The 13,924-nt window shown below is 35.9% G+C and overlaps 1 protein-coding gene across 1 annotated transcript in view; it reads right to left on the reverse strand.

Moving 5' to 3' along the window:
• Positions 1 to 13,924, reverse strand: part of AK5 (adenylate kinase 5) — a 74,764-nt gene that overhangs the window by 41,513 nt on the left and 19,327 nt on the right. Inside the window, exon 6 of the mRNA XM_030455254.1 lies at positions 12,956 to 13,147. Coding sequence (XP_030311114.1) covers positions 12,956 to 13,147 — 192 coding nt within the window. The remainder of the gene's footprint in view (positions 1 to 12,955; positions 13,148 to 13,924) is intronic.

The following is a 13,924-nucleotide window of genomic DNA, read 5'->3' on the forward strand; positions in this document are numbered from 1 at the left end:
ATTTCCCCACTTTTTTTCTCAGCCCTATGTGATAGGTTCCTTTTATGGCCAGGTGACAAGCTTTATGATGGTTTTGTGGTTTATCTTATCATACATGTGTATCAAGCTTCATTCATTTAGATAATCACTTATTGAGAGTTTCTTTGAAAAAATTGACTTTTTATTTCTGTTACTCTGGTTTTTTTCTTATTTCTTGAATTGAGGCCAGATACATTCCTGTGGAGAAAAGGGAATACTGTAACCTCAAGTTACAGGAGCAAGGAAATAATGGTCAGATCAGACAGCTGTCATTCAGAGCATGCCCCCTTGTATTAGAGTCACTCTTTTCAATCATTCTGTATCTTCACTGTAATGTGTTTTCGGATGAAGAATGAACCATGGAATGAAAAGCATTACACCAGCAATTGCAAGTTCATGACTTTCAGTGGGCTCTTTCTTCCAAGTCCAAAACTGTTGCAACCTTTGCAGATGTCTTGACAATACCTGCCTGTCTCACGATAAAAACAGTAGGGAGAGAAAAGCTTTGGAGGGTGAAGTTGAAACCCTACTAGGAACTTTGCAGAAGCTAACATTTATAGAGACTAAGTTCTTTTCCAAACATCTATCTCAGAATATGGCATGACACTAATGAGGTAATTTTAGAGAGATATTGAATTATTGTCTAACACCCACCAGTGCAAAATCTGTATTACTCTTTTCATTATGCCTTCTGACTACTTATGTATTATCTTATCTTTATTACTTCAGCTGTTCTGTAATTTGCTTTCTTATGGGGTAAACTCGGAGAAAAATACCAGCCCAACATTAATTATTTAGAGTGGCAGTTATCAAAACCAGTTCAAAAATGGGGAAAGAACATCAGAGAGACACAGAATCATTCTACAAACTGGGTTTGTGTGAATGAAAGAAAATAGATACTTGTGAGAGGCCAGAATAGACTAGAGAGAAGCAACCACTGTAGAAAGCTGGCTGCCCACAAGCTTAACTCACAACACTGATTGTTCAAATCTAAATTTGCATTAGTTCTCATTTAAAACTTCAAGGTCTTAATATTTAGCTTTATGCTTAGCTCTGCCCCAGAGTTTACTTCCATCCTACATGCGTCTGCTATAATTATCCACACATGGGATTTTCTGACTGATTCTTGAAAGGGAGTTTCTGAAGACAACTCAGAAGTTAATCCAGTGAGGCAGCAGAGTTGTGCTGACATTTATACATTTATAGATTCTTGCTGTTCTTTTGCTATGCAATGTCTTAATCAAAATTTATAAAGTGGAAGATTGTTTGTTTGAAATTTATTAGAAGGAATACATCTTAACTTATGTGAAAACAGGCTTGTGGAACGAAAGGTTTTAAAAGAAGCTGTTGGGCAATTTATTATCCATATCCAAAGAGAAATTTTGGAATTTCCTTGCTGATAAGAAGAGTATTGATCTCTAAATTCTTCTGCACTGGTCTATCTCTGAGGAAGTGCAGGGATATTCTTTTCTTCTGTTGCTTCTCAGCAAAAGAAGTGAGTGTTTCATTAGATATGCTAGGGAAGACATACCATATAATACAATGTTTGTGGGTAAGTTTCTGCATAAAACCCAGTAAAATAATTGGGTTGTGTCTGATTGTTGCTGTGTAGGTCACACCACACTTAGAGATATGACAGACTGGATTTTTCATTAGTGGCATCCCTCTGAATAATCCAATTTACCATGAAAAAAAAACCATCATCAATCTCAAAAGGTTCTGAAAGTTCCAGGAAGTTGAAGCATTAACTTTTCCCATCCAAAGAATACCAGCTGTGCTTCAGTACTCTGAAAAATCTGGGCCTTGTAATGAGAACCTGTATTGTGACCCAAAGGCAACCAATTATTTGAAGCTTGCACATAGATTCAGTTTTCCCCTCAGAAAAGGAGAACTGTAATACCCTAAGCCCCAGGAATGAATGCAAGGTAGATTTCACAGAGAAAATATTTATGAAAGAAACTAAGTAACCTTGTGAGTTCTATACTTCATTGGATTGCTAAATATTTTAAAATTAAATCCTTTTATAATAATTAGGGGGTTGAATAAAACAAAAGATACTCCCTCAGCCCTCCTCACAAAGAACAATCAGTGGTAAAACCTGTATTTTTAGCAGACCATGTCTAAATCAATAGGTTGCTTTCCCTAGTGGTAGCAGATCTTTATTCACTTCAAAACATAGATTTTGTTACTAAATTATCTACTGGTCTTCTTATGGATGTGCAGTTTAATGATAGTCAAGGCCTATGTTTTATAGAAATATAATTACACATGCCATTGAAACCATTTTCAACACAAAAGACACATTAACTGCATGGTGATCTGAATTTGTACAATATTTACCAGCAATGCAGGAAGATGGAAAGTATCTTTTCCCTGTGAAGTCAGTGGGGATTGAGGTCTGAACTTGCTCTACAGTGTTTCCCTAAATGAGGCACTAAGGGAGGTTTTTTGATTTTGCTCTCTCTTGTTTGTTTGGGGAGAAAAAGATGAGGGAGGACCTCAGAGGAGAAGAGAATCACATTTTTTTAAGAAACCAGCCAGTACATTGTAAGGATTAAAGTGGGAACAAGAACAGATCTTTGAAGTCTACCAGGTTTGCTTTTACTTGAGTTTTAAATATTTTTGCTTTGCTCTGCATAATGATTTAGTAAAACAATGACCAGTTGAAGTCATGTACATCAGTGCATATATATATATGTATGTATGTGTATGTATACTTTTTACTAAATGATGACTGGCATAATGGTGAAATTTCTATAAAGTTTATCCCAGTTTCACATCAACATTGTGGAAGTGGAGGATTTGGTACTTGCATAGTGTTACACATAAAAATTGATTGAAAATATTTTCTGGATCTTCCATATTGTAAATAATAGTTCTAGGGAAAGGAAGTTATGTTTGCTGCTCTCAGAAATAAAATGATTAGTGTTTCTAAATAAGCACACAACAAATAAGCTTCACAAAAAAATTGTCCCCATTGTTGAACATTGCAAATTTCACTGGTCACTGATGATAAATAGATTTAAATATTGTTTTGTGCCTCAAATGTTAGTAATTTTATAGGAAATATATTTTTAGGGCACTTAAAAAAAAATCAGTGAAGATCATGCTTATGCAATTCATGGAGAAATAAGGAATTCTTCAATTTTGCTTGAACTTTGATTAATGTAAAAAGAGCAACTGTAACCCCCAACTTAGAGAATAATTAATATTCACAACATTCTGTTATCAGAATGGAGTTAAATTGCTGTGAAGCCTTAACAAGAAGCTATCAAATTTATTCTATTGAAAGCTATTTCTAACATAACTGGTTGTTAAGCTAAGGTTTTTAGTAGACGTCTTTCAGAGAAACACTGACACTGTTTCTGTTACCAAGTCCTAACCTAACCTATGAGAAAATATCCAGATATGTTTAAGTTATTCTGTATTACACTCTCCCTAATAAATTTAGTCATTTTTCTGAGGAGTGGCATCCCCGTTGTAGGTCAAGAACTAATGAATAGATCTCAAAACTAAGCTCATTTCAGACTTCTTATGGCTCCTTGACCCTCTTTCTACAGTTCAAGAGATATGGAGAATATAAATTGTATAAATGAAGAAAAGCTTCTGTTCACAGTACTGGAACTGAGCTCATTTGTGTCTTGCACCCATGAACGGGGTCAGAGATGAAAGCTGAATTACCCACAAAACTTTTAAAGGCCATTACAGCAGACTGAGGTGACGTATGTAGTTTGAAGGACAGCAGAGATAATGTTCTTGTAAAAGACAAAGAAATGAGCTGCCTTGAGTTTATGTGAATCTCTGTTATGTAGAATTTATATAGTAAAATTCTTGCAATAAGGTGAGAATACAAAGAGGAGTGCAGGATTTTTTCTTCCAGTGTATTAAGGACTGCTAAACTAAATAAACAACTTAAAAACTGTACTGCCCACCTTCTACGTTCCATTTTAGTAAGGACTCTGCATTTTTACAGAAGTCTGCTCTTTTCAGTAGAGCAGACCAAAAAAGCACAGAAAGCAGGACACAACAGGAAACTGGTGAAAATAATGTTTTTAAATTGCCTAGTTGGCATCTGCAGTGGTAAGAGTGGGGGATGACCTCAGTATTACAAATACTATAATACTAACAAAACACAACAGATGGTAGAATGCAGAAAAAGCCAAGACCTGACATGCTAGACAGAGAATTTTCAAGTACTGGTGTTGAAAATGTGAATGTGAATCTGGCTAAAGATGGAAGGAGAAATCCAGTGGAGAACATAATGAAAATTGTTAAAATTTGCCTAAAACTTGTGTAATTTTAGCAATTATATCTTGAAGAAAATGGATCAAAGGGTAACATATGTATGAACAACCCTAGATACATAAATAACTGATCATAGCAAGTTACAGTGAAAAGATGACACATTTTCCACAGCAAGTCCTCTATTTGCTATAGTCCAACTTGCATGAATTATGATGTTGGCATAAAAAGAGATAAGCCTTTGAAAATGGAGACGTCTTCCTTCACAGAAAATGACATTGACAATTGTGATTGCTATTTTGTAGTCCTGGCTTGTGAGGATTCTTTTAATGTTTTACTATTTAAGTAGGCTACTAAACTGCAAAGCTTTATATGGTGACTGCTAAGTGAACAGTTAGTTAGATTCATTGGTCATTAATGAAACAAACTGCAGTTCTTTATCAGATGAAAAGGTACAAATGTTAACCCTGGGAGTAGGAAAGATGCTCATTGTGCAAAAGGATAAAGGAAACAGGCTTAGTTATAGCAAAGGCAAATTGCAGGAGAATTGCAGGAGTTTATGTCTACCTGATACAAGGGAACGCTGGGCACAGAAGTTTGCACTAACACTACAGGATGTACCACAATTACAGAAACAAAATAGCCATGTTAAGTGGCTACCTGATGTGTAAGAACCAGTGAATTTAAGAAGAAATTATATATTACTTTGAAGTGCTGAGAGAACACAATACTGGATCTTTCTAATTATGAAGTTCTTCAAATAATTGGTAGTTAATCTTTAGCCAGATTAGGTCCTTCAAAGAGCTATTGGAAACATTCATAAGGATGTTCTGCAGAGGGGAATATGTACTGTGGGAAGGATACAGTTCTCACTTTACTGTCTGGTGTGGTATGTTCACTGAGTCACTCTTCAGCTTTCTCAGTTCTCCATCGACTGTAGCTGCATCTAACCCTGTCCTACAGTCTTTGAAATAAGACTCTGGAATGACAGAGAAACACCAATATAGGTCCAGATTATTGGCTGCCTCAGACTTCCTGCTGACAGTCTGAGCACCTCTTCCCTATTTTGACACTTAAATGGCTTCCATCATTACAATACCTCAGCATTCAAAACAGGGAACAGATTTTTTTTTTTACGATGCATTAAAAAAAAAAAGTGTCATCTTTTTTGTCTTCCATCTCTTTTATGGAGAACATACAGGAAAGGAGAAACAGGAGCAAATGCTCACATAATTATAGGATGATATGAGCTTGCATGACTAGAGGCTACTCCACTCAGTCTCATTTTCACCCATTTGAATCAAAAGTAAGTCTGGTTGATATCAGAACACTCAGTTGCCATGTACATAAAGAAATAGAAATATTTAACAATAGCCAGTGATACCGATGTAAGATTCGGGAATTAAGGATGTTAAATACAAGACTTGAACCACCAGATGTAGTAACATTTCAATAGGACTGAGAGCTGGAAGACCATGCTGATTCCACTGAGGTAACAACTTGTACAAGCTGATCTCCAAAATTTTTCCATCAAATGGGAGCAAAATGGTTTTGCCACAAAACCAGGAAGTCACTGACTATAAACTTTTCACAGGGAAGATCCCATCCATCAGTGGTAATCAGAAATTGCTATTGGAACTTATGGCAAGTAAGTGGTAATTCACTGTTTACAACAAATCATGGATGAAATACAGGTTTGGTTGTTCTGTTGGACACTCACAAAATCAGGTGCAGTTTAGGAAAGCTTGCTTATGGATGCCAAGGACTTCCCAGATACAAAGTATTTTTTTTCCAAGCTGGTTTCTTAATACAAGTTTCTTCTTAATAAGAAAAAAAAAAATCTTCTCTAAACCTTTTTTAACTACAAAAGTAAGCCAATATTTACCCAAAAGGGACACAACTTAATTACCTTAAGAGGAACTGTTTAAAATAACTTGAAGGATATGTAGGGCATGCTATTTTAAAGATCTCTCACAGTTCATTTCTCCTCATGATAACTTGTCTTAATTACTTATCTCAGCTTTAGCTTCAGATCTGCAAAAAAACCTCTGTTAGTTTTAAACATGTATCAGCTTCCCCAGAAAACCAGAAGTGTATAGATCTGGGTTATATGATTGTCAGGAACAGCATTGCCTCTCTCTTTCTGGAGTTCCTAAATCACCTTGGCCCATGCACTCATCAGTGGCTGATTCTTTAGCCATACTTGTCAAAGTTTGCTTCTTTTTCAAAATTCTTTTTTTTTTTTCATTCAAACTCCTACAGCTACAGAGAGCAGGGCAGATTTGGAAAGCTGGTATTTATTTAAATCACCGTGCTTCCAAAGTTAAAAAAGAGCATAGTGTTGGAGTAGTGCTATTTACCTGAGCAAATAATTTTCACCCTCAAGGTTTCTCTGCATGCTGGCACGTATACACAGATGGCAAGTTTCCAACCTTGGTCATTCTCTGACAGACATCAGTATTTCTGATATTCTTAACTTATTGACATAAATGAAATAATCAGAGGCTGAAAAGATTTTGAAGCCCAGAAAGTGTATGTGGAGCACACGCTTCCACGTATGCACAAATTACTCCTCTCTTTCACATATAAGAAGTGTATGTATTTACAAACAGTTTTTTAAGACACATTGCTACATAAATTTCATTTATAGACCTTATTTTGTATGTTCTTTGAAATATCTCTCAATGAAGCAACACATAGTGTTAAAACAGATAGTAAAACCTAACAGTGATGAGAGCATACATATTTTTTTTCTAATTCAGCTTTTCTCCTAATGTTTCCAGGGCCTTTCTCATTCCAATTTTCTGCAAAAGACCTATCAAACATAGGAAGGACACAGAGACCCTTAATTTGTAATGACATCTAATTAAATACCTTTGTCTACAGAAATCTGGTTACCTGCTCTAGCCTTCAGCTTACCTTTCATTGCTTTGAATCACCAAAAAATGAAAAAGTGATTGTAATGATTTCCCACCCTAAGTACTAGTTTTCCTGTATAGAATTTTTTTTTGTGATTGTATAAGCATATGCATTCTTGGGGCCAGCTAAAGATTTAGTAACACAAAAAGAATCCTGAATCTCAAACAAAACCTCCTGGTGTCAAGGTTCCAACAAACAGCTGCCTACATTCTTTGGTTGAGTTGAAAAGTTCCTAAAATATTTAAGTTTTACTCCAGCTGACATTCAAAGCCTTTTGGATTCCTCTTTGTACCTGTACTTGGTCATGCCCAAGAAACCAGATGACCCCTGAAGAGCCAGTATAGTAGTCTCATTAAAAGCACATCTAATACAATCCCTACAGGACTACACATGACTGATGTATTTTTGAAACAACGGAGAAACATTTGAAAATATATCGGTGGCATTGGGCCAGTCAATGGGAAATCTCAGTTCAGTAGCATCTACAAAGTAAAGCAAGTTCAAACCCACGAGACTTGGGGGGAGAAAGTTGATGCTCAGATACAGATGGGGCTAGGGTTGAGAGAGACCATTCCTGCCAAGTCTGTATCACTTTACAGCCAAAAATGCAAAATCCAAAGCATCAGATGGCATGTGAATGAGATCCTGAGCCCACAGTGGAGAAGTGAGAGCATGTGGGGGAGGTGGTGGCTAACAGTCTCTATTCCTAGCATTACTTCAGAGAAGGGATGTCAGACTTCTTAAATTTTCTTTTTAAGGATTAAGACAAAACTGTATGGATGAGGGGAGGTATTCCACCAATCTAGATGTATGTTCCTCCACTAAGGAGGAGATTATTGTTTGTGAGAGATGCCTGGCAGTGGCTGCCATCAGGACCTGGAAGCAGGGTGAAAGCTCAGATTTGAGTAACATTTACTATTGATAAGATATGGATTGACCTTGAGAACTGCTGAATGAACTTCAAGATCTATATTTCTCCAGAGAGGGTCCCAGTATTAAAGGAGGAATGAGTAATTGAAAGTCATTTGGAATTAGTATTCTCAGCTATATGGATAAATAAATAAGGCTAAACTTAAACCTCAAATTGAGCAGCTGTATGATAGCACAGAAACTTTAGAAAGTGATTATAACTGATATGGCAAGTCTGAGCTAATGTTCATGTCTGTCTGCAATGCTATATCAGAATCCTGTGTTTACCAAAGGAAAAGAAAAATTTATATAAGGCAGTTCCGTGGGGAATTTTCAGTGACGGTTGACAACTGTTGGGCTTGTTTGAAGCTAATGAGGGCAGACAGCTATATAAGCTATTTCCTTCACCCACAACTATTCAAATTCTAACTTTGTGCTCAAAATACGTTTCCAGCTTCAGATGCTTTTTCTGGGTTCTCTTTTCTTCCCTGGCTAATCTGACTGTCATTTGAACATCTTGCATAGGCATGGTAAATTCCCTAAAAGGACAACTGAGACTTATAAACGTATCTGTGACATCACTATTTTATGTCACAGTATACTGTCCTGTCTTGGCTGTTTAAATGATGTTCAGAGCCTCCTTTTTATGTTTAGTATGTTTATGTTTTATGTTTATGTTAGTTTATGTTTAGTAATTTGTCTCACTAAAGACAGTTTTGTTTTGGTTTGGTGGGGTTTTTTTGTTTTTTTTTTTCTTTTTAAATACTCATATATTAACACAACAAGGTTAACACTTGCTATGCTTCTATTATTTACAATAATTCTATGCTGGACCTAATCCAGTGTCCACTAAGAGAAGCTTTCACTGCTATGACAATGAGCTCTCTAATTTTTATCTGTTGAGACCAACAGATACGTTCTACAAAGCTTAGCTTTCTGAGAACAGCTTTAATAACTGTGACTGAAAGATTTTTGTAACCTAACAATCTCCTCTCCAATGACTACATATACCTATATATATATATATATATACACCTATATAATATATACCAGATTAGAGTCCACTAAAGTGGAGATTTAGAGACCCTTTTCAAAATAACCAATAGCTAGGTGATGGATATCACTGAGGTGAAAATAGCTGAGATTTAAAATCCATCTGAACAAGGCAGAATAGAGACTTGAAGTTTAATGGCCTTCTCCTTTCCATCCAACTTCTCTTTGATCTTACCATCTCCCTTCAATTAGTTTTTGTTTGGTAAAAGTAACCACTTTCTGGAATAGAGATTATCTGAAGATATAAGTCCTGCATTTTATCTTGCCCTTCCCAACTCTGATAATTTTTCCCTCTGCTTAAAACTGTTTAAATTTCCCTGCAGTAGGATGAATTACATGTGATGGGATGTAAATCAAAAAGTTTCTTGGTTAGAATAAATTTACATCATAGTAATTTATTCAAAGGTCAGTAAATGTGATTTTCCTGAGCTTTATCTGATGGTTTTAAAGGGCTAGGTAGTTCATAGCAGCAGGTCTAATAATGATGAAACATCAATATAATGTCCAGAAGAGAAATATATATAGAAACTAATTCAAAAAAGCAGTTTTCACTTGAATTTTCTAGCTGATTCTTATGGGGACTCCTAATAGTAATCTATTTTAATAGTAAATTCTCACCAGACAACAAATATGTGCTAGACTAGAATGTCAGCTAAGACAAATCTGTTTTCTCCTGAAACAGTTTATCTAGGCAAGGGTGCTGGGAATGAGGGTAGAGAGAAGGATTAACTTGCTGTTACTTGTAACTCACAACACATTTTTGCAGTACAAGCTAGCTCTGTATCAGAACAGCAACTACAAGAAAAGCACTGAAGCTCATTAGTTATATAGGAGATGGGTTTCTATGCTTTATTTTTTCATTACTGTCTAATATAAAAAAAAAATGAGGGAAACATAATTCAGTGTTAGAAACTGAAATGATACCATATTGTATCTCTAGGAGTACTGTACCTAACAATGTACCTAAAAATGTAACAAACAATGATTTTCATAGGTGAATGATATGAACCACCTAAGTATTTTAATTAAAGAGCAGACACTGTCCAGAAGTTTGCATGCACAGATCCTTTTATTTTGAAGTTCTGTACTCATGACCACACCTCAGCAGTAGCCTTGGTCTATTGGGCATGGCTGTGTACACATACCAGCTGTCATGTTAGCTCATGAGCCCAAGTATAATATTCTAATATTTGCTATATAGCAGATAGGATACAGGTATGGAAAAAACTGTGTTCAGAACTGAAGTCTTCTGCTAAAAATTAGAGTACTTGTAGATCTTCTATGAATTTACACAGACTCCTTTTTATAATTTAATTTAGGTGACATCTTTAGCCTGTCCCCCCAGTAGTTTATGGTTTAGTTATAGCCTAGATAAGTAGTATCTAGGCAACAAACAATATTCTATTCTTAAAAAAATGTTACTGATTCAATAAATGCCAGCATATGCATCTTTTCATATACTGCATGTTCAATGTTGTGATATCTATTATAGTCTTGATAGTTTCTGAAATCAAATTACCTAAGTCAGGTTTTGATTTGCTTGACCTGACAGATGGCTAAAAACACTTTTAAACATGAATTGTGTGTTCATGAAAAGATCACTTCTTTGCTTATCTTTCTTAATTTTCTTAATCATAATGAGTTTACAGATCTGTTCAATTTGAACAACCACCCCAAATTTTGGATATTCCAACTACATTATTCCAAGGAAGGAGTTTTTCAGAAAGGATACTTATATCTTCCTGTTTCTTAGAAGTACTGTAGTTGGGCCCTCACTTCTTTACTTGAAAACAGAAACTAGGATCAGACTCTGAGAGCAAGGATACCATGCACAGACTGAAAATGTGAGGCATACGTGGCAGAATAAGCTAAGTGCTGCATAAAATTATCATAGATCAATTCCTCTATTTCAGGGTCACGTAGTTTTAAAAAATGCCCTCCCGTAGAAATTTTCATTTGCTTTCTTGCTCTGGAGTATGCATGCTTAGCTTTTTTTTTTTTAATTAATCCATTCCCAGCTACTCCTTTTTCTCATTTATCCCCTACTAACTTGGTTGTCTTACTCAGATGCAAAATATACCTTCCATGTGCAATGAATTTCTATGGAAATAAGGTCTGCCATATATATCCTTTATCATCTGCTGAAGGGGATCCTCTTATTCACTGGCCATGAAATTACTCCTGCATCTCTCAGGGCTTGAATTCACTAATGCATCTTGATTTTGCCACAAGGGAAATGCAACTGCACTGTAGCAGCTCTAATGACAGGTGAACATCTACATCTTCCTTCCACAGGCTAATTCTCTTCACTTTTACACCAAGCAAATCTAGAGTAATTTCTAGGTATCAATGAAATGACAATAACACACTTTGAGTAGATACCATACAGCTAAGGGGTAAATTCAAATCTTAAAAGATTTTTTTTATACTGAGGTTTTTTTTTTGACATGCTGCCAAATCACTATTTTCTGTATCTGCTGTTTCCTTGTTCTGTATGGGCAGTAATAATGTTCACAAGCCATGTTATAATTTCCATACCCACCACAATCATCTGCTTTCTTCAAAACAAAGAGAGGTATCTAAGGTGAACTTTTCAATTTAAATTATGTTTAGAATTCTCAAGAAACAAAGCTAAAAAGTAGAACACAATAACTCAATAGGGAAAACATCCTGTTTTACAGTTCTTATCACAGAAAAGGAATTCTATCCGGATGGCCCACGTGCTTTATGTTCAAAGGTACATTTTCCCTTAAGAGCTAAGTATGCTTTCTGTAGGAGAAGCACTTGTAAAAGCTATAGAAATGTCACAAAATACACACTTTCTTAATAATAAAAACCAGTTCCAAGTTCCAGTCTCATCATCCTTCCAGAATTAACCAAAAATCTTCAAACAGAAAAGAGGATATTAAAAAAACCCAACAAGACAGGCCATCTGTGCTCTCCTAGTACTATATTTGGTACCAATTCTATGTGCTATTACAAGACCCAGTTCATAATTTAGAACATGCCAATAATACAACTGTTGTGAACTGCTGATTGAGTTTGTCCTCATTAGGCACTTGAATACTTCAGAAGTATTTGCTATCTCTATTTCATGAAGTACTTCTAGCTTCATTTATGAATGCAACCTGTGGTGTGTTCTGAGATATTTTCTCTTGCCCCAGATAGTGCAGAAATCAGTGTTCCTATAGTTATCCAATGGTCTATTTACATTGCAATTTTCTTGTAATCAAAATTTTTTATCAGAAATGTCAAAGCTTGTAGAAGACTGCATAACCTGGTATTTAACCCATGATAAAATAATCTATGGACTTTTTATTTACAACAGCCATATATATTTATGCCTTGGAGAACTTACATTGATTTAATACAACTCAAAGCATGCTTTCTGATAGAATGCATATTTTTTCTGCTTTCCTCCCCTCTCAAGACAATCATCCAAAAAGTACATGAATATCTGTAAGGGATGAAACTGCTGGCACTGGAATAGCAACCAGTGCTACAAAGCAAGCTCTTCCCTCATGGGTTTTTCATGAGTTCTTAGCAAAAGGGTTTGCAGCTAGCTGGAGAACTTTACACCAGCAGCAAAGTATTTACATGGTATTTACCGTGTCATCTACATGCACGAGTTTTGCTCTGTGTTACTGCATTTTGCAGAAAAAACTCTCAGCAAACTGAAAGTTTGCTTTCAGTAACTTCAATAGATACCCGAAACATAATTTGATCCATCTAGCCTGTCTTAAAGCAAAAGGTCTGAAAAGCCAAGTGCAACTGCAACAATTCAGTGCTCAGAGGTATATTCTAAAGGACTTACTGTGATGATTAGCCCTTTTTCCTGGAAATATTTAACCAATGGGACAGCATTCTGCTTGAAGTTCATCAGTCTTCTTTGAGTGGCTTTCAGGTTATCATCAGGTCTCCCTTGCTGTTCAGCACGCTTCAGTAATCTTTCTTTCAGCCTTTGACTGGAACATGCCAGAAACACCACCAAATCTGGGGTACATATCTGTAGAAAGAGAAATTCAAGAAGCCTGTGATCAAGTTGAGGATACAACAGGTTCAGTGATTCCATGATTAGGTGAGCCTCAGATACATCACATTTGTATAAGCTGGAAGTCGATGTAGTAATTAATTTTCTGTGGTGTTTTTTAAGGGAAATTCATAGGCTTAAAGTGCTTAAAGGGCTTGTTTATCTTATGTGAAGGTTAGTCAATTAATTTCACCTGAAATGTTAAGTAAAAAGTTTAATGAAAAATTTTTACCTCACCCCAGAAACCTTCTCTACACTATGTTTATTGTTTGAATTACCAGAAGGTTCCCTTAGCTAAAATGAAATCTTTGAGAAGAGCAAAATATAAATGTCTTGTAGTTTGCACAGAAATGGTTGTATGGTTTCTATCAAAAAAGCCTTTAAGTAAGGAAGTAAGGTGGTATTGAAATTCCTTAGATGCTCTAAACTGTTGCTGGCCTTCTCCTCACTTTCAGTGCTCACCCCCAAACATCTTCAGGACCAGCATCTAGCATGTACTCAGATCTGGGAAGTCATACCAGACTTCCTCAAGTGTGGAACCAAAGCTTTTGCTTATCACATAACTTCATATACAGCAACAAACACAGAGTACCTGCAATAAATAGATCTGATGAAATTATTGGTCCTGAAGGAAAGAAGAAGGAGACAAAGGGAAGGTCGTCTACAGCTTCACACAACCACAACAGTGCAGCTTTCCACAGTCAATCTCAGTTCTCTAAAGAAACTGTGGCTGGATAAAGTGCAGCCACCCAG

Source organism: Calypte anna, chromosome 8 (assembly GCF_003957555.1).
Source record: "Calypte anna isolate BGI_N300 chromosome 8, bCalAnn1_v1.p, whole genome shotgun sequence".
Classification (NCBI taxonomy): Eukaryota; Metazoa; Chordata; class Aves; order Apodiformes; family Trochilidae; genus Calypte; species Calypte anna.